Source organism: Mercenaria mercenaria, chromosome 13, assembly GCF_021730395.1.
Source record: "Mercenaria mercenaria strain notata chromosome 13, MADL_Memer_1, whole genome shotgun sequence".
Taxonomy (NCBI): Eukaryota; Metazoa; Mollusca; class Bivalvia; order Venerida; family Veneridae; genus Mercenaria; species Mercenaria mercenaria.
In genome coordinates this window covers 60,673,727-60,694,309 of record NC_069373.1, presented here as the reverse complement: position 1 = coordinate 60,694,309, position 20,583 = coordinate 60,673,727, and the positions used below count along the sequence as shown (strand labels likewise).

Below are 20,583 nucleotides of genomic sequence, written 5' to 3'. Positions count from 1 at the left end.
TCATGATATCAACAAAACTGTTCTTTCGCTTACTGTAAATTTTTCTAACATAGTATTGCACGTATGATGTAGCACCAAGATTACATAGACTTAAGAGAACAATGTTCCATCTGTTACATAAAATTTTTAACTTAATTTTTCTAAATTTAAATTCACAGCTGGCTTTTCCGGTAAAAGAAAAAAAGTTCACATCTAGGGTTAAGGCTTTAGGGATAAGCTTGTCAAGACTGCCGAGGTGGAGGTTGATTTGCATGACCTTGAAAAAATGCAGTGGCACTGTGTATAAACTAATGATACAAGAATAATTAACCAGTAAAGCCTCGACTACAGATCAATTCTGAGAACTTCATTAACTTAAACAAATATTTCTGCATGCCTTTTCTTTTGCTATATAACTATATTTGTATTTTATCATGCACTGAGGTAGTTGTAATTTCCTATGTCCTAGAAAAGAACTGAATGGGTTATGTTTTCACATACTAATATCAGCCTTCCATACATGTTTATGTATAAATTGAAAAGCTAGTCGGATGAGAAATAAAAGTGTACAATTTTCAATTTCCATGCTAATTGCTGTACAAATCTCAAGGATTAAAGAGTAACAATCAAAATAAAAAAATAATATATTGTCAATGAAAAGTAAGTAAAACTGGTGAACTATCATGTTACCATTCTGACCATGCATGTGATTTTTTTTTAAAGTTTAACTAGTGTATTTCAATTCTATAGTGATAAGAAAGGTTATAATATTGAGAAAAGAGCTATTTTCACAGATGTGTGTTTATTTCAATGCACTCATAATTCGAGGGTGTAACACAAAACAGTTGTAACATCTCTTTGAAAGTATTCGTGTTATAACAATTTTGCGTCAAGACCTCAATATATAAACTACCTGTGTAAACGCAGCCTTGAACACAGCTCTGACAACACTAACTGTTGAGAGCCTTTTCTGAAAGTAGCATTTGTAATAACATTGTTTAACTCATTTTTTCCGAGCAGTAAAAGCCCTCTACCACTTTGTCATTGCAATAGAAAAGATAATAGGCAATAGAAACCATATTTTTAATACTGTAATGGAATAAATGGACTATCAAAATCTCTAAATTGCATGGCATCAACAATCCAGGTTCAAAAAAGACCTTAAGCACTTCTAAAATTAACAGACAGATGAAATGATGTGCAGAGTCTTCAATGTACCAAGTTTCATGTAAAAAATCTCTTGTATTTTAAAATTTACAGCAGGGTTCACCTTTACTGACTGACAACCAGATGAATAGGTGAAAGATAGGAGAAAATAAAATAGTGGTTATATTCTTCATACTGTCTTCAATTTATGACAAATCATAACTACAGCTCATATGAAACACACGTACAGGACTAAAAACATCCCAAATTCTAACAGCCAAATTTACATTTCAATGGCTAGAATGTTTCCGGGGCCTCAACCTGCAGAACCACCGGTCATTATTTACAACATCCATTTCATAACAAACAAAACAACATTCAAGGTACACCAAAAGAGTTTAATAAAATTTCTAATCCTTTATCTATTGTAAATATTTTTCATTTTAAAGTAAAATTAAGAACAACATTGAAAATCTTTTCTATAACACATATCCTTAGATAAAATTCATCACCATAACATACTTTTAAAACTTATAAACTAAAATACAGTCTGTAGCATTAAAATTGAAACTTGGCAACCATCATATACTGTGAAATCATTAATATTCCGGGCGGACTAATATTTGTGGATTTTGTGAATGTCAATCAATGAAAACAAGTAAAACTCCCATTAATTTTACGTTCAAAAGCTGAATCCACCAAACAGTATCCCCACAAGGTAGCCATTTAGGCTCCAAACCATAAAATTGTGTGCCCACATAATCAAATGTTTCCACAGTATATCATATAATAAAAACCAAGAAAATAATAACGAATTTTTTCATAATTCTATTAAATGGACTTTTAAGTCTTGTTTCATTAACAATATTTACAAACAGTAGACACAACACAGATAGTGTTAAAATACTGTGATTAAGTAAAATATACAAAAGATTTTACAAGAAAAACTTCTCATCAAAAGCAGAATATACAGCTGAAACTTGTCAGGAAGGTTTCATTTCAATTTCAGCAACACAAACTGTAACTGAATCTTAGGCTTAAATTTAGTGCAAGTCTGGCCAAAACAGGTTTAACCTGACTTTGGTAAGTCTAATTTCAAGATTCAACTGTAGAAACTAGTACTTTATGATATAAATGTGCTGAGAAAATATTTAAAGAAAGAAAGGAAAAACATTACAGGCTAAATTCTACTTGTTCTAAATCATTTAAGAAGTTCTTTAATATGTTTTATTGATTATAATTCAAATAAGATAAAAGATTTACAAAATTGATAGAAACAAGAATAAAATCTGCTGATGTTTCTTTTATACAAGGTCCAATGTTATAAACACTACCTATTAGCGCCAAGTCTGAGAATGACAACCGCAAGTAAATTTCAATAATGTGTTCAGAATTAGCCGGTCATATGCTAGAGTTTTCAGACTGATCTCCAATCAGATGCTTGAGTTTTCAGACTGGTTTCCAGTAAAGTAATGAGGTCTTCAGACTGGTCTCCAATCAGATCATATGCTGGAGTTTTCAGACTGGTTCAAATCAGACACTGGGGATTTCAGACTGGTCTGTAACCATATGCTGGAGTTTTCAGACTAATCTTCAGATGCTGAAATTTTCAGACTGGTCTCCAGTTGGATGCTGGAGTTTCAGACTGGTCTTTAAAGCTCAGTTTTACAACCTGGTATCCAGGTTTATAACATCCACAAGTTTCTTCTTTAAGCATCTTATCTGGTTGAAGAAACTTCCAATAAATGTAACTTTATTCAAATTTCAAAAGTTAATCATTTCTAAATGAACAAAATAAAGAACCAAGGTATGAATATCTATACATATATAATGTATATTACCTGATTCTAATGCCTGTAGATGATGCATCCTCACCTAGAGCTTTCTGAATGGCACTGTACTTGGCTTGTAACCTTGCTATACGATTGCTACTCAGTGTGTATGACCTAAATTTCTGTAATGAAATTTGTAAATGTTTATTATGTGATACAATACTTTTTATATGACCTTCTTTATTCTGAATATTAACTGTAGCATAGCGCTACATAAATATGTGAAAGAAATTGTTCAAGAAGAAATGTGAAATTATCCTAAATGTATGTAAAAGAATGTGTCAACACAGTTCAGAGCCCATTACTGGAGTTTGAAACCAGAAAATAATAGCTTTCCTTATATATTTTGTAGTTAAGCTGATTATTTTTGTAGCAAAACAATAACTTTACAATTATCTGCCTTCTTTAAGGTAGTTCTGCACGTTTGAAAAACCGGAAATGATGACGTAACGTCACTTTTCCGGAAAACGTAGAATAATGCCTGGATTCGGCGTACGGAAACGAAAATCAGTTTATGAATTAAGGGCAACCTGTGAGTAAATGTATTAAAATGACACTGTTACTATCTTTCTAAAGTTAAAATATGATATTAAAACATCTTACACATTAAATAATTCAAAATAATGTCTTAAAATACAGTGCATTCGCGGTGCTACGAATCGCAATTTAACGAAATACCGGAATACTACGAAAAGGTGTTGTGGTCCCGGCTGCTTTCCTTCTTATTTCTATGTTACAAAGTCGCGGTTTTACGAAAATGCAATTTTACGAAAAATGCGCTGCTACGAATGTATTGTTATGCCCTTAAAGCCTGTTTTCAACTTGTTTTAGTTGCGATTTTACGAATGTATCGTCTAAGTTTTCACACCTTCCATAACGGCGTGAAAATGCTTTAGAGTGGAAAGTGTCACTATCATTTAGCCGGACGTAAACAGTGATTAAAGTGTGAAAACTTAGTAATTAAATTCGAAACACATATGCTATATACTATGCACAAGTTAGTGGTTATTTTTTTCCCCTATAACTATCCGATCGGATGACATACAAGTCACACTTGCTTCGATATCTATACGTCTCAATCACTGCATAAAGAAAATAAAACAATATTTAAGTCCTGATCGTCTGTATATTGTCGTTTTATTATACCAAACAATTGGTAAAGGGAAGCTGAGTGTATCGGAATATGCAATTGCGATTTTTTCTCGTGCAACAATGTACCCTGTATGTGTTTTATGTACAGTGAATAAAAAAGTGAAGAAAAAAAGAACAACCCGTTCTACATTCTACATACGATTTGAGTTCAGATTCGAATAAGATTTGTAGTAAACCCAGATGTACATATAAAATTGGTATAGAATCTACATTTACTCCGATACGAAAATCACACGTTTAAATATCACGGGTCACGTATATAGATATTAATGTGCTATATAGCGAAATTTCCTATGCTACGCTCGAACGAAAATGCGATATTACGAAAAAAAAGGCCGGTCCCTTGGCTTTTTGTAGGATCGCGATTGTACTGTAGCTTGAAATAGGCGGTTCACTTTAATCGTAGCCAAATATCTCAAAAATAAGCACACGGACCCATACATTTTAGTTCACCATATTATAGGCCATATCTTTATTTACGACTGTGAGAGGTTTCGTTAAAATCTACATTGTAGAAATATTTCTATTCGCGAAAATGTTTTGAAAATTGCGTTTTTCCCATAGACTCCCATTATGAGGTCGAAATTTTTCAAATCAGTGTAGCAAAAAATCAAGCACACGACCCTATCTTTTTTATTTGCTGAATTTTCTTAGCATATTCCGAAGTTTTGAAAATTCAGAGTTTAATCAAATTCTACATTGTAGAAAAAATTTCGATCCTAACGTGCAGAACTACCTTAAGTAGTTTTTCAATAGACTCAAAATTGAGAATTCAGTATTGAGAAAGTTCTTCACTTGAAAATCATACTAGCAACAACAGGAAAAGATATCACTGAAACTGCCTACATATAAACTTACATTTAACACCAAAACACTGAATATAGTACTAATTAGAATAATTTAGGCGATATTAATGTACTGAAGTAACCCCAGTTTGAGCAGATATATCAATAATATACTGTTAATTATTCGAACTGTTTGGTCTTACATTTAGATAATATCCCTCTGTTTCCAGCCTCTGAGACCTTTTTTTGTCACTCTCATGCGGGGACCTAGGTGGTGTATTCTCGTCTGTGAACAGACTTGTCACGTCAATATCTTTCCTATTGATCAGTTCTGTTAGGGACTTCTCCGTCGCCTCCAGGGACTTCCATGTCTGAATGTAGTACACAAATTATGCAAATGATTTCGTTCTGTAGATAACAATTCATCTGCTTCAATGATTTACTTTAGCAGTGTAAAATTCTTGCATAGAAACTAGCATCATCTCAGTTTATTTGGACCAATGGTGCTTTTCAAGTACAGATGAAACTGCATTCGTAGACCCCTGTATTAAGCAGACACCTGCCTTATGCTGCCAGAAAGTTCACTTCTAAAACTGACCATTAAGCAATTAGATTGTGTTGCTCCCTTGGCTGAAGAACTCAAGTTTTAAAGTGAAACAATATACTTAAAAAGAGATTCTACATTTTATGGATTATTTTACACACAAGGATCAAATTTAAATGACTGATGCAACAACTGCCATGAAAATTATTCCCGAATGAATAATAAAGATTTTAACAGTATCACATACTTGTATTCAGAGATATGTTTCAATAAACACCATTATAAATATCAGTAAAATATTTACTAATCATGTAAATATCTACATTTCAATGCAAGTACATTTGTATACATGCTATATAATTATTTACCTCATCATTATCAAGTTTGAGCTGATCTAAAACTCTCTGTGAGGATTTGTAACTTTGTAATAACTGGTCCTGTACTGGTTTCTGAGCACTGACCTGCCGTACCTGTAAAATATTCACAGAATTGGAAATTTCAGACAATTCCATTTGTTTTAATTTAACTATTTTTAAACATATATAACTAAGGATGGAACCTAAGTTCAATGTCAAAATAGGCAGAGTGAAATGTGTATCTATGTTCCAGGAAATAAAACTACAGGCAGTTTATTCAGACCTAAGATTCAGCCAAAAAAGTAAAAAGCCTGAAAATCTCCTTTTTCAAATGAGTTATATATAAAATTCTGGCAATCAAAAGCCTTATATCAGGACCAGTCCTGAAAACAAGAGGACCATGATGGTCCTGAATCGCTCACCTGCCTCCACATGAACTGAGTATGATGTCATTTTTTTCTATTATTTGACATAGTGACCTAGTTTTTGAGCTCATGTGACCTACTTCTGAACTTGACCTAGATATCATCAAGATAAAAATTCTGACCAATTTTCATGAAGATCCATTGAAAAATATGGCCTCTAGAGAGGTCAAAAGGTCTTCCTATGTTGAGACCTAGTGACCTAGTTTTTGACCACAGTTGACCTGGTTTCAAATTTGACCTATATATCATCAAGATGAACATTCAGACCAACTTTCATACTGATCCCATGAAAACTATGGCCTCTAGTGTGGTCACAAGGTTTTTCTATTATTTGACCTACTGACCTAGTTTTTGACCGCATGTGACCCAGTTACAAACTTTACCTAGATATTATCAAGATGAACAATACTGACCAATTTTCATGCAGATCCCATGAAAAATATGGCCTCTACATAGGTCACAAGGTTTTTCTATTATTTGACTTACTGACCTAGTTTTTGACCGCACGTGACCCAGTTTCAAATCTGACTTAGATATCATCAAAGTAAACATTCTGACCAATTTTCATGAAGATCCCATGAAAAATATGGCCTCTATGGAGGTCACAAGAATTTTCTATTTTTAGACCTACTGACCTAGTTTTGGACCGCAGTTGACCCAATTTCGAACTTGACCTAGATATCATCAAGATGAACATTCTGACCAATTTTCATGCAGATCCCATGAAAAATATGGCCTCTACAGAGGTCACAAGGTTTTTCTATTATTTGACCTACTGACCCAGTTTCGAACCTGACCTAAATATCATCAAGATGAACATTCTGACCAATTTTCATGCAGGTCCCATGAAAAATATGACCTCTAGAGAGGTCACAAGGATTTTCTATTATTTGACCTACTGACCTAGTTTTTGACCGCTGTTGACCCAGTTTCGAACTTGACCTAGATATCATCAAGATGAACATTCTGATCAATTTTCATGCAGATCCCATGAATAATATGACCTCTAGAGAGGTCACAAGGTTTTTCTATTATTTGAACTACTGACCTAGTTTTGGACCGGACGTGACCCAGTTTCAAATTTGACCTAGATATCATCAAGATGAACATTCTGACTAATTTTCATGCAGATCCCATGAAAAATATGACCTCTAGAGAGGTCACAAGGATTTTCTATTATTTGACCTACTGTCCTAGTTTTTGACCGCAGTTGACCCACTTTCGAACCTGATCTAGATATCATCAAGGTAAACATTCTGACCAACCTTCATGAAGATCCATTGAAAAATATGGCCTCTAGAGAGATCACAAGGTTTTTCTATTTTTAGACCTATTGACCTAGTTTTTATTGGCATGTGACCCAGTTTCGAACTTGACCTAGATATCATCAAGGTGAACATTCTGACCAACTTTCATAAAGATCCCATTAAAAATGTGACCTCCAGAGTGGTCACAAGCAAAAGTTTATGGACGGACGCACGCACGGACGGATGACGGACGCCGCGCGATCACAAACGCTCACCTTGTCACTTTGTGACAGGTGAGCTAAAAATGCAAGGCCTGTTTACTTGGTTGATTTTCATTGTTTTTACTGATAATAAAATTAATGTTAGAATGAACATAAACAAAATACCTCATCCCCTCGGCAAGACTGGAATTCAAACTTTTTCGGCAACATAAAAGCCTGGTTATTGAGCTCAAGGAATCTCTGTTTGTCTGTCAAGGGGTCCATATGAGATATGACATCATTGAGGGAATCTATAGCTGCCGTGTGAGAATTACGCAAGTTACAGTGAGCTGTCTGGTATATCATAACTGTACCACGTATAGAATTATGATATCCAAAGTCCATACACTGAAAATATAGTCAAATAAAAATTTTCATAAAAAAATGTTAAATACTTCGCTCATTATACGTTTATGCCATATGTTAATATTTTTTCATTTTATTTTATTCAAGGGTCAGTCCGAAGAAGGGGCGAAAGTGAGACCCTATCTCTTCCATTTCTTGTGTAATATACCTTTGCCTGTGGTAAAGTGTGTTCCTTTCACATGTCTTATGAAATACATGTTTATGTGTATAATGATAGATATAAATTGAGATACAGTGAAACCCCCTTGCTTGAACATTGGTAACTCAAACCCAAGTATTGACTTGTGCAATTCAAATGGTTCTCAACTGCTTCAGTAATTTTTTCTATGTTTAGACTGTTCAAAACCCTGTTTTCTCAATGATTTACTGCATAAATCAAAGTTGATAAAAATTAATATGAACCATCACTAGCCATACAAACGTCCAACACTGTCATTCTATTTTCTCCAAAGTTTGAAACTCTTAGTATGCATTAATTAATGCATAATTGTCCTACAAAATAAATCTATAGCTTTATGACCAGCCCTCGTCTGCACAAATATACAGTGCAGTATGATAAATACACACCTGGTGATAAATTTTACATGTATTTATTATTGACAGGTGTTAATATGTAATTATGTAATTAAACAGTTGCACTGCATCAACACAGCCACTGTAATGATAAATATAATATTCCGGTACTTTAAATTCCAACCACAAGTACAAATAAATCTTGTGCCTCAAATACATATTTTGTACAACCACAAATCTGCAGCATGTAAATCATCAAACCAATCTCACGGATCTAGGCTGTTTTGACACTGCAATAAGGAAATTTGTAGGACTAAACTTTCTTGAAATGTCTAGCAACTTTTGTGCCAAAATAAACAACTAAATGTCTAAGGTGATTTCCTAGTTTCTAAATGTCTGATTGTTTGTCTTAGAAAAATCCATTTAGCCCTTGTCAGACAATTGTTACTTCAATTAACATTTAGCCTGCTGGCGGCAAGTGAGTTTGCTTCCCTGGTTCTTTAGCATGACACATATCAATACACAGGACTCTAACCCTTACTGAATTTGGAAGAGTAAGTGATGGATCTAAAGACCCCAGGTTTCATAGTTTGCTATGTTATCATGGGACCACTGGGTAATGTATCAAACTTGAATTCTCATGCATAAGTTTATGAATAACTACTAAAACAACTTACATCCATTAGATCTGAGACATCATCGGAAAAATATTTGTTTATGGCAGCATTAGCGACCTCTATATTCAGTAGATATTCGTTCCTGGCATGTAATGCTTTCAATTTGTTCACAGAGTATTTATCTTGTTTCTGAAATACAAAAATATACAAGTAATGAAAATGTTCTAAAATCTACAGCTACTTATGTTGCTGTAAAAATACATGAAGACACTTGGTGATAACATGTTGAAATGTTTATGCAGCAAGAGTAACATCTGTTGCACCAATTGTGTTTCGAGAGAGTAGCGTTGGTGGAAGTGAAATTGTAGGCGATGTTCAGCTTCCAGAACATTTTATCTGTAGAATTCTTAAGTGCAGAAGCAGAGTGACTGGGTGACAGTCAAAATTAACAGTTAACATTAGATCAAACTGCATATTTTTGAAAATTTACAAATTTGAATGAATCATGTCTCGAATTTACAATCTGAGGTACACTTGCAAAATATTTTCATACTGGGAACATGCCCTCTGACTGCCTACTTTCAACTAGAAACCTAAATCCCCCCATCAAGCCAGTCTACTTATTCAAAATTTGTTTAGTAATCATTAGGTGTTTTCGAGTGTTTCACAAACCATACATATGAGAGGATCAAATTTCAGAGTGTCCTAACCTTTAACAATGAGCAGGAACAAAATAAACATAAAGTACTTCCTAAGAAGTACGTATCAAAACCTCATTTCCATTTAATAGCCAAAGATAGATCTAAGATTTTGGCTGAGTTAGAAGTGTGTACTTTTAGTGTGATCCAGCAGCACACCCTCTTGTAAATATTTTGGCAAATATACCTCAAATGGTGAATCAGACATGCAGCACAATTTAGCCTCAACATTTGATGCAATTTCTTCTACATACTGGTAAAATGATTAAAGTATGAATTTTATGCTATCAGTAATACATGAGCCGCGCCATGAGAAAACCAATATAGTGGCTTTGCGACCAGCATGGATCCAGACCAGACTGCACGGATCCATGCTGTTCGCTTCCAGTCTTTAGCAATTAGAGAAACTGTTAGCGAACAGCATGGATCCTGACCAGACTGCGTGGATGCGCAGGCTGGTCTGGATCCATGCTGGTCGCAAAGCCACTATGACGGTTTTCTCATGGCACGGCTGACATTGTTGTGATTATTAAGATTTGCCCTCACTAAATCAGCTCTTAACAGATGATCTTCTAGAAATCCAAACATATGGCTAAACTAAATTCTTTTCAACCAGTTTAAGGTAACTTATCACTACATATTTTAAGGAGGAAAAATTTTGTTTCTTAAACTACATGTAATCAGGTTAGTTTATGTAAATTCTGAAGTAGTCGGACAACTGTTTCATCTGTAATATACCCATATATGGCATTAAAACTAGCTTTTACAAGACAGGAAATTCTTTCCTGAAGTTGATCTAAGTATTTGTAGCTTTACAAATGAAACACTTAAAACACATTTTCAAAATTTACCTCAGGGACAAAAATCACCACAACAAGTCCAATTATCAAGGTGTAAGCAGAATATGGTAAGAAAATAACTCTTATCTTTGCGAACATTATCTTCGAGCAAGTAACAAATGATAACAGAGTAGTCATTTATTTTGTTGCTAGACATTGGTACCATGGAGGTGTGGGTCTGAATCCTGGCTACAACTAAAATGGTTTATATCCATAGTAAATACAAATCTACTATACCTCATCTTCTAATTTTTCTATTTTCTTGAACTTTCGACTTCCCGACAGAGATTTCCCTGACAGCTGTTGCTCGACCTTGGCTTTCTGTGACTGGACCTTCTTCAGCCCCTCCTCTGCTTGTTTACTGTCTGTCTGATACTGATGATATGTCTTCATGGCCTGAATAAATCATATATTTTAGTCTGACATTTTTACTTAACTCTTACACTGCTAAATTTCTACAATGAACTTGTCCATCTTTCAATTTGAACTGTACCATTAACTGTTAAAAGGGATGCTTACCAAAACGATACTGACTGAATGGCAAACAGAGCAGATCATGATCAGACTGCACAGATATGCAGGGTGACCATGATCTACACTGGTCGCAAACGCAGAATCAATCGTGTCCAGCATGATAAGGGTTAAACAAGTACTAAATTCTACATACCTTACACTTTCATAAGATTTAATGTCACACAGACACAATTTAAGTCTTAAGCTTTAGCCTCCTAAATTTCTAAAATGGACTAGTCCATCATTCAATTTGGGCAGTACCGCTTATTATTCAAAGGGGTGTTCACTGAAAATTTACTGACTGAATAGCGAACAGTGGACCTGCAGGCTGATCTTGGTCTGCACTGGTCGCGAAGACAGAATCAATTGCTGCCAGCAGGCTAAAGGTTAATTTATCACTTTAGGGCACATCTGCCTTCTATTTTCATAGGATGACTGAGCCTTAATGATTCTATAATAAAGAATTATGACAAACTTTCCAGCTTCAATGGTGGAAAGAAACTCTTAGTGTACTTCAAGGTATTACTTCAGGCAAGGGTGGCAACTTGGAAGAACCACCAACAATATTATGATCTGAGCAAGGCTTGAACTCATAGAGTTTAGGGGTAACTGACCTAAACCACTCGGCAACAAAGTTGAGTCTTAGTGTTACTGGTGCTAAAATAACTTATCCTGTAGACTGGGGAATATTCAAAATGATTTTCCTTTTGATAAAATTTATGAAAAGTGCAAATTCCTGGTTAAGAACAGAAATCAAACTGCAGCGTTAAAATAAAACAAGTGGGCCAAGATGGCCCTAGGTTGCTCACCTGAGTAACACACCACAGCAGTGTAAACATGTTTGACTAGTGACCTAGTTTTTGACACTGCGTGACCCAGTTTAAAATTCTCTGATTTTTCACGGAGATAAACATTCTGACCAAGTTTCATGAAGATTGGAGCAAAAGTGTGGCCTCTAGAGTGTTAACAAGATTTTTTTTCAATTTTGCCTAGTGACCTAGTTTTTGGCCCAACCTGACCCAATTCTTAACCTGTCCAAGATTTCATGGAGACAAATATTCGGACCAATTTTCATTAAGTTTGGACCAAAAATGTGGCCTCTTGAGTGTAAACAAGCATTTTCTTTGATTTGACCTAGTGACCTCCTTTTTGGCCCCACATGAGAGTTTCATGAAGATTGGAGCAAAAAAGTGGCCTCTAGAGTGTAATCAACTTTTCTTTTGATTTGACCTGATGACCTAGTTTTTTGACTGCATGTGACCAAGATTCAAAATCATTCAAGACTTCATGATAAACATTCTGATCAAGTTTTATGAAGATTGAATCAAAAATGTGGCACCTAGAGTGTAAACAAGCTTTTTCTTTTATTTGACCTGATGACCTAGTTTTTGACCCCATGTAACCCAGATAAAAACTCATCTGAGATTTCATAGAGACAAACATTCTGACCATGTTTCATGCACATCAAATGAAAAATGCAGCCCCTATCGCATACACAAGGTTTTTCTTTGACAAGGTTTTTCTTTGATTTGACCTGGTGACCTAGTTTTTGACCCCAGATGACCCATAAAATAAAGTCATTATTATTATTATTATTATTATTATAGTCTTGACCTAGATTTCATCAAGACAACCATTCTGACCATTTCTGATGAGTTTCAAAGGTGAAATCTGTTCTCTAGAGTGTTAACAGGATTTTCCTTTGATCTGGCCTAGTGACCTAGTCTTTGACCCCACATCACCTAGATTCGAACATGGCCTAGAGATCATCAGGATAAACATTCTGACAAAGTTTCATGAAGAAAGGGGGTCATAAATATGGTCTCTAGAGTGTTAACAAGCTTTTCCTTTGATCTGACTGGGTGACTAGTTTTTGACCCTGCATGACCCACTTTCGAACTTTACCTAGAGATCATCAAGACAAATATTCTGACCAAGTTTCATGAAGGTAGGGTCATAAATGTAGCCTCTAGAGTGTTAACAAGCTTTTCCTTTGATCTGAACGGGTGACCTAATTACTGACCCCACATGACCCAGATTCAAATTTGACCTAGAGGTCATCAAGACAAACATTCTGACCAATTCTAATGAGTTTAAAACTTAAACTGTGGGCTCTAGAGTGTTAACAAGATTTTCCTTTGATCTGGCCTACTGACCTAGTTTCTGACCCCACATGACCCAGTTTCGAACTTGACCTAGAGATCATCAAGACAACTTAGAGATCATCAAGACATACACTCTGACCAAGTTTCATAAAGATTGGGTCACAACTGTGGCCAAGGCAAATGCTGACAGACAACGGATGACGCACACCTCACGAGACAATGACTGGTCACAACAGCTAGCTCACCTTGAGCACTTTGTGCTCAGGTGAGCTAAAAAGATAAGAATCAAAATGTTATTTTTATTCTCTTTTAAACCTAGAACAGCAGAGGAAAATATGTGATAGGAATTTGTGTGTTTATGCTGCATTTAATGATAAGAAAGAACAAGTTCTCTCCTTCTGACTGAATTTTTTTGGTGATGCATATTTTTCTATTAAGAGCAAAAGGAATACTCTCTATTTTCTAAAATCTTTCCAAATTATGTTTGTTTTAAAATGCTGAAGAATAAACAAGACCAATTTTCTCACAACATGTAATTTAAAGAATAAGCTTTATTTACAAAATGCTGCACATTTTCCCAAACATGTAAGATACACCTACGTCTAACTTTTGCATGTAATTAACCCTTAGCCTGCTGGCGGCAGATGATTCTGCCTTTGCGACCAGTGCAGACCAAGATCAGCCTGCACATCTGTGCAGTCTGATCATGGTCTGCACTGTTCGCTATTCAGTCAGTAAATTTTCAGTGAAAACCCCTTTGAGTAATAAGTGGTACTGTCCAGATTGAAAGATGGACCAGTCCATTATGGAGATATAGCAGGTTAAGGGTTAAGTAGCAAATATATGGGCAACCATGTACATTATGTCATTACATTAGCTATTAAAGACACTGGCTGGCTAAATACAGGAAATATTAATTACTTCACACATAAAAAATCTCAACTTGCATAAAAAACATCAACCTAAGCAATTTCTGACAAAGTTTAAAGGAAACCACATCAAAAGTAAAACTGCTGTTAAAAAACAACCACATAACTGACAAAACATAGACAAGGTGGGATAAGTTTAAGAGAGAGATTTACCTTTTGTAGTTCATAGAGAATTTTGAGCATATCTTCATGACTTTCTGATCCTATCTCTCTGCACTGAAAACAGAAATGATCATACTCAGCTAGGTACCAAATGCTTCAAAGTAACAATTAGGAGTAAAGTAAGCAAACAGGCACAAACTCACATCCCTTGGGGTTTTGAAGGAGGGGGGATGGGGGAGCATGCTCCCACTGAATTTTTTTGTGTGGGGAATTTTCTGGCATATATATGACCAAAAGTACTCTTTGAAAGTATTATTTCTACAAATCAGGTGAAGGCCTGTGCCTAGAGTGCCCTGGCAGAACTAAGTCAGGGTAATCTAAAGAAGAACCATAATTTTTCCAAGTGATATTATTTTCATTATCTGCTGACAGTACAGTATTTAATAAACATTTTAAGAAAACCCAATGTTGTACAGTGGTAAGCAGCACTTCAAATGCAACTCGATCTGAAGGTCACATGCTTGAGCCCTGCTGCCATCTGAAGACTGCATCTACTTTAAGTGTATTGGTACTGTTTCCTAAAAGTGGACTAGGAAGTAGTTCTTACTGGCTTAAAACTTTCTTTATAACCATTAACCAAACTAAAATAAATTGCGAACTGAACAAGACCATGCAATCATTTCTGTAGACAGTAACTTTACAAGAATAGTAACATAATTTCCCCCTTCTATAAATACAATGACCATTTACAGGTCACACCTTCTTTAGCAAACTAATACTGCCATATATAGAAACGTGAAGCAATAACTGGAATGTGATATTGACTTACAATCCTCTTCTCGTATCGCAGACATTTAGAATCCGCTAAAGTGACATCATCAATATCCGTATATAACATACCAAAAAATATCGTACCAGAAATGGATCAATATACCGCAGACATATCCAACGCGCAATATATTCTCAGAAAGTCTGTCAAATTAATGCCATTTGGTAAAATATTGTTCACTGAAGAGTACTTGTGTCATTGGGAAAACTAGGGCAAGAAAAATTCAATAAAGATTACAGTATTTGTTAATCATTTATTTATATATATAAATGGAAATGAAAATGACTTGACACCATGTAGAGCTGTCAATATCATTGCCTTTGATGCATGACTTTTGACATTCATTATGTACATTGACCTCTGATCCAGCAACCTGGGTCATGTGCTCTGTACATCATCCTGAGATGCCTGTTTTATGAAAATCCTTGCAACATGAAGCATTATACATATTGGAGCTATTTGACATTTGACCGCAAAGTGTGACCTTGACCATGGACATCATAGCGACCTGAATCATGTGTGTATCTCCCAGTAATATGATAATGAACATTTACATGTGCATGACTTTTATAAATCTGGGGAATAAATAAAAAATAAAGTTTACCAGTCCTATTGACAAATATTTTGCCTTATTTTCATTTCGACACAGTTATATGACTTGCATGTCTCTCTAAGTAAAAATACTATATAATTCTGCAAAAGGTCCAAGCTTAGTACCCAAACATGTGGTGTTCATATTTACCTTTTTGAAAATACGCTGAGAATTGTCTTGTATTTCTGACAGTCTGTTAAACACATGGGAACCACAAATTTCTGCCAGTATTCCATGGTCATGACTCTGTTTACGTGTGATCTCCAGTAACTGTGACCAACAGTTGAACGTGCTGAATTTGTCCCAATGTTCTCGTCTGAAATAAACAAAATATTGTCTGTATTAAAACTGAGAAAATTATGTCGGTTAATATTCTGAACATTTTTTTTTGCTTGAAATATTCACCAACTTGAAAATAAGAACATGTTCTGCAGAATGATTGACAGATTTATAAAGATCAAGGCTACTTTCAACCAACTTTGAGAATTTCTTGGAAAATAGCTATTTTCAAATCTCATTTCCTCAGAGACAGGGAGACTGTACAAGATGTTAACAAAATGCTGTCAAAGAAAACATCATGCTAAGGAGATTATTTTTCAAAAAAAGGACTCTAATAGCTGGTGCCAAAATACGCCACTGAATTTACAAATTGCAACTGTTTCTTCTGAATTCTAACATAAGCCAGCTTACTTCCCTATTAAACAAAGCCTGAAACTCTGACTGTGTTATTATGCAACACATGCACTTTTTGCACCTCACAATTTTTAGGTCATGGCGTCAAATGTCATAGCCGCATGCTGGAAAAAAACACACAAAACAGGCAAACATTTGGGGAATATCGTCAAAGATTTAGATAATACTTGATAACGTGTTACAATCAAAATAGTGTGTCACAAACAGTCATCTGCTCTTGAATACAAGGCCGAATTTTCAATGTCTTATTTCTTCAAGGTCAAGGTCATTAGGGGGCCAGGACTCACCATGGAGGTGTAAAATGAGTTTTTGAACCATTCTACAAGGTTTCAAAGCAATATATGTAGCATTTTTTGAGAAATGGTAATTTTTGTGAATTTTCAAGGGCGTCAAAAAAGTCTAAACAAGATGCTCACGGGGGAACATGTCGAGCCCGCCAGCTGTCAAAAGGACTGGGAGTACGAAAAAAATCTAAGTCCACATAAAAATCCTTACCAGTAGAGACAGGTCATAATACACCTCAAAACTGGATGTAACATGCATGTTGTACTACAGAAAAGTGGTCTTTATTTTTCCATACGACCAGTAATAAAAAAGTTACAATATAAGCTATTTATAGTAACAACAAAAGGAAGTAATTCTAGGTTCTTGCACATGACACTCCGTCTCAGTTGGTGAACAATTGTGCCAAGTTACATTAAAATCCCTCTATGCATGAAAAAGAAATGCTCCGGACAAAGTCATTCTTGTATCTGACCTTTGACCTCTAAGTGTGACCTTGACATTAGACCTAGGGACCTGGTTCTTGCGCAAGACACTCTGTCTCATAATGGTGAACATTCAAGCCAAGTTACATCAAAATCCCACCATGCATTAAGAAGAAATGCTCTGGACAAACTCATGCTTCAATTTGACCTTTGACCTCCAACTGTTACCTTGACCTTTGAGATAGGAATATGGGGTTTGCGCAAGACACTCCTTCTTATTAAGGTTAACATTCATGCAAAATATAAACAAGATAACTCCATGCATGTCAAAGTTATGGTCCGGACAAAATCGGATGCACGCATGGACAGACGCACACGCACATACATACACCGAACCACCAAAAGTGGCGACTAAGTCGAGCTCACCGCAAGCAGGCTCGACAAAAGTGCTAATTTCTTCATGGTCACTAGGGGTCAGGACTCACCTGATGGACGTACTAGAAATATTTTCTAACTGACAGTATTTTCTTTTTTTAAAGACTATTCCACACTCAGTTATCTCAGCTTCCCCAAAATAATTATTTTCAGGAACTAAAATGAAATACATCTACATTTTCATTACAGAGACAAATTAATGTTGGAAGACTGCCTATTCTCTGACATGCATTATTACAGGAGTATGCTCATTCCATAATAATGTTTCCTCATTCACATCTGGTTCATGTTTTTTTCTCATTGTAATGTTTAGTGTATTTATCTTTACTCAATTACTGTGCCTAAATGTTACAATAAGTCATGACTATCACAGAAATTAGCTAATTTTGTTACATACAGATTCGGCAGAAAATTTCTGAAGATAAAAAGCTCAAATTGAGGTATACGCATAACATTAAATCAGATTTCCCTTATGCTGCTTTAATTATTCAAAATTTTATCAAATTTTTTGCACCAACCCTCTAATTATGCACACAAACAAAAGGAAATTGCAACACTTAATTCATACACACATCTCTCACTTTGAACTAATTCATCACTTTTGAAGTTGAATCCACTTACACAAGTTATGTAGTTTACACGTGCATTAAAGACTGCTTAGATAATTACTGGCAACAAATTTAGTTTTCTATATATATAACAAAGAAGTGGCTGAAGGCAGTTAATTTAATTATCTGTTCTTAGAAAAGTTTTAACCAATTAATAATGAGAATAAACCAGTGTTCAGGGTACTACCATCTGCAGTTTGCTACAGTCAAGAATGTGGACCAAATGGCCATGTGAATTCTTCGTCTCAGCTGTTACTGAAAGCCATGTGGTTCTATTAGCCACATGTATGAATCAGCGTACCAGGATATCTAAGTGCACGGAAGTTGCTAAAATGTCATTTTGAATACAGGTCCACTACATTATATACTAGGCTGCTTGAATAACTATTGCTCATGTGAGAAAGAAACATTGTCATGTAAGCCCTTATAGGCCATTTCCTTTATTTTTCTTTATTTCATTTGACTGGTTTATTTTAGCTTCTTCTGAACACACTGACTGGATCTTAAGCCGAGTAAAGGAATCTTATTCTGTTATTCATTGGCGTACAAGCAATCTCAAAGTTGTGGGGGGAGTAGGAGATGCAAATAGGGATGGTGGAGCTGGTCAGCTAAACCTACCCACCTTTGCCCTGAACATTTTAAAAAAAATTCAGAATCAAAAGTTGTTGGGGAGGTTGGGGGCAAAGCATATGCTGGACCCCATTCTTTAATATTGGGGGTGGCTTGACTTCATTCACAAGCAAATGGGTCACGTACATGATGTTAGTTTTTGCTTCCTGTTCCCACACTCTATTCCATCCTGAATGGTATAAGTATTACAACACTTTGATATAATAAGCACCAAGTGTTCTATAACAACTCTTTTGACCACAAACTTGAACTACGATCTTGCCTCTTCACATTTCATACTTACAGATTTTAACACGAGAAGTCCTATTAAAATGCCTTTCAGACTTTTTACCAAACACAAGTACATGGGTTCAAATCCTTCAAGCAGAACTTCAAGGTCACAGTCGAAAGACACTCGAGGTGCACACCTGTTTCTCTACTTGATTAAAATGATGCTGTATAACTTACTTCTGTTTTTCTTGCTTATGCCTAGCCCAGGTGCTTTTTACGAGTTTTTCCAAGTTTCTTGAGTATTCCGCCTCGAGGTCGGCTTTCCGCCGGTAGAATTCCTGGACTTCCTGCACCATGGCCATCTGGGTTTCTAGACGTGACTCGAGACATTTTAACTGTTCGGATAACTGCTGTCTTATATCTGAAAGTAGAAGAAGAATTTGTATGAATATAATTTTTTTCATCCATTTTCAACCAAAGCAAAGCTAAGTGTTTCAGTTATGCCTGCACGACAGCAGAGGCTAAGTGTTTCAGTTATGCCTGCACGACAGCAGAAAGTTCTTGGGAAGATACACATTACCGGTACATTAGGACTTGAACCTTACACCACTTCTCTATTATTCTATATAACCCTCTTGGTAACAGTTTATTTGGTCATGACCTACAAATTGATTATAATATTTCATAAAATATATTCTGATTAATCTCAGTATGTAAACAGAAAGGATCAGAATGGATAAAACCAGTCAATTACCAGTCAAATGGAGAAAAAAACTGAAATTTTCCTCAGTCACTTTAGGTGTAAATAAACAATGCCTGGGGGCTATCAAATTTTGATTTTAAGGAAATAATTTATATATTATTATAATGTAACGCTTTGAAATGTTATATACACTGACTCATCATTACACGCAGATGAATAAGTATGAAAATTGCTGCAATTACAGTGGCATAAAACACCTTATGAGGCTGAAATTATGAATTATGAGTAAAATGGCAGAATTTAAGTATGAAAATTTGTTCAACTTCTCATAGATCAAAAGGTGAGGGTCTGCATTCCTCTGTTGGTCACACTGAACCTAATGACATTGATAATATGATATGATATGGTTAATTCCCCAGGGGACTGTTCAAATTGTATGTTGCCTGTTAAAATAGTAACACTACCATCTGTCAAGAGACAGAGAAGAACAAGGGGGTATGTAGGCAGAGGGGAAGGGCAGGAAGAAAGCGAGGAAGGCAAAAAATTCTAGTGTATTTCCATTTAGATGAATGTTGTTTTATTTCACAGACAACTTCTTTCGTGAGGCAATAGGAAAGAAGGGAAGTATGTTCTAGGGGAGTTAATAGTACAATTGTTCTCGCACTGAGTGTATGACTATGCTTTGATTCCAGTGTTTTTAATCAAATGTCCATGAATCATATTTAGCTATTTTGGCTGAAATCACTAAAGTAAAGATAATTTTTCACA

General features: G+C 35.3%; 1 protein-coding gene across 6 annotated transcripts in view; it reads right to left on the bottom strand.

The window, feature by feature from the left end:
* The window catches only part of LOC123529692 (SLIT-ROBO Rho GTPase-activating protein 1-like), a 117,289-nt gene that overhangs the window by 21,007 nt on the left and 75,699 nt on the right, over positions 1–20,583 (bottom strand). For 5 of the 6 annotated variants that reach the window (XM_053521992.1, XM_053521994.1, XM_053521991.1 and 2 more), the window contains exons 2-11: positions 19,350–19,533; positions 15,980–16,145; positions 14,460–14,522; positions 10,997–11,155; positions 9,283–9,411; positions 7,853–8,074; positions 5,807–5,908; positions 5,098–5,265; positions 2,967–3,079; positions 893–949 (exon numbers count right to left, since the gene is read on the bottom strand). In XM_053521992.1, coding sequence (XP_053377967.1) covers positions 893–949; positions 2,967–3,079; positions 5,098–5,265; positions 5,807–5,908; positions 7,853–8,074; positions 9,283–9,411; positions 10,997–11,155; positions 14,460–14,522; positions 15,980–16,145; positions 19,350–19,533 — 1,363 coding nt within the window. The remainder of the gene's footprint in view (positions 1–892; positions 950–2,966; positions 3,080–5,097; positions 5,266–5,806; positions 5,909–7,852; positions 8,075–9,282; positions 9,412–10,996; positions 11,156–14,459; positions 14,523–15,979; positions 16,146–19,349; positions 19,534–20,583) is intronic. The other variant, XM_045310145.2, reaches the window with a different exon arrangement.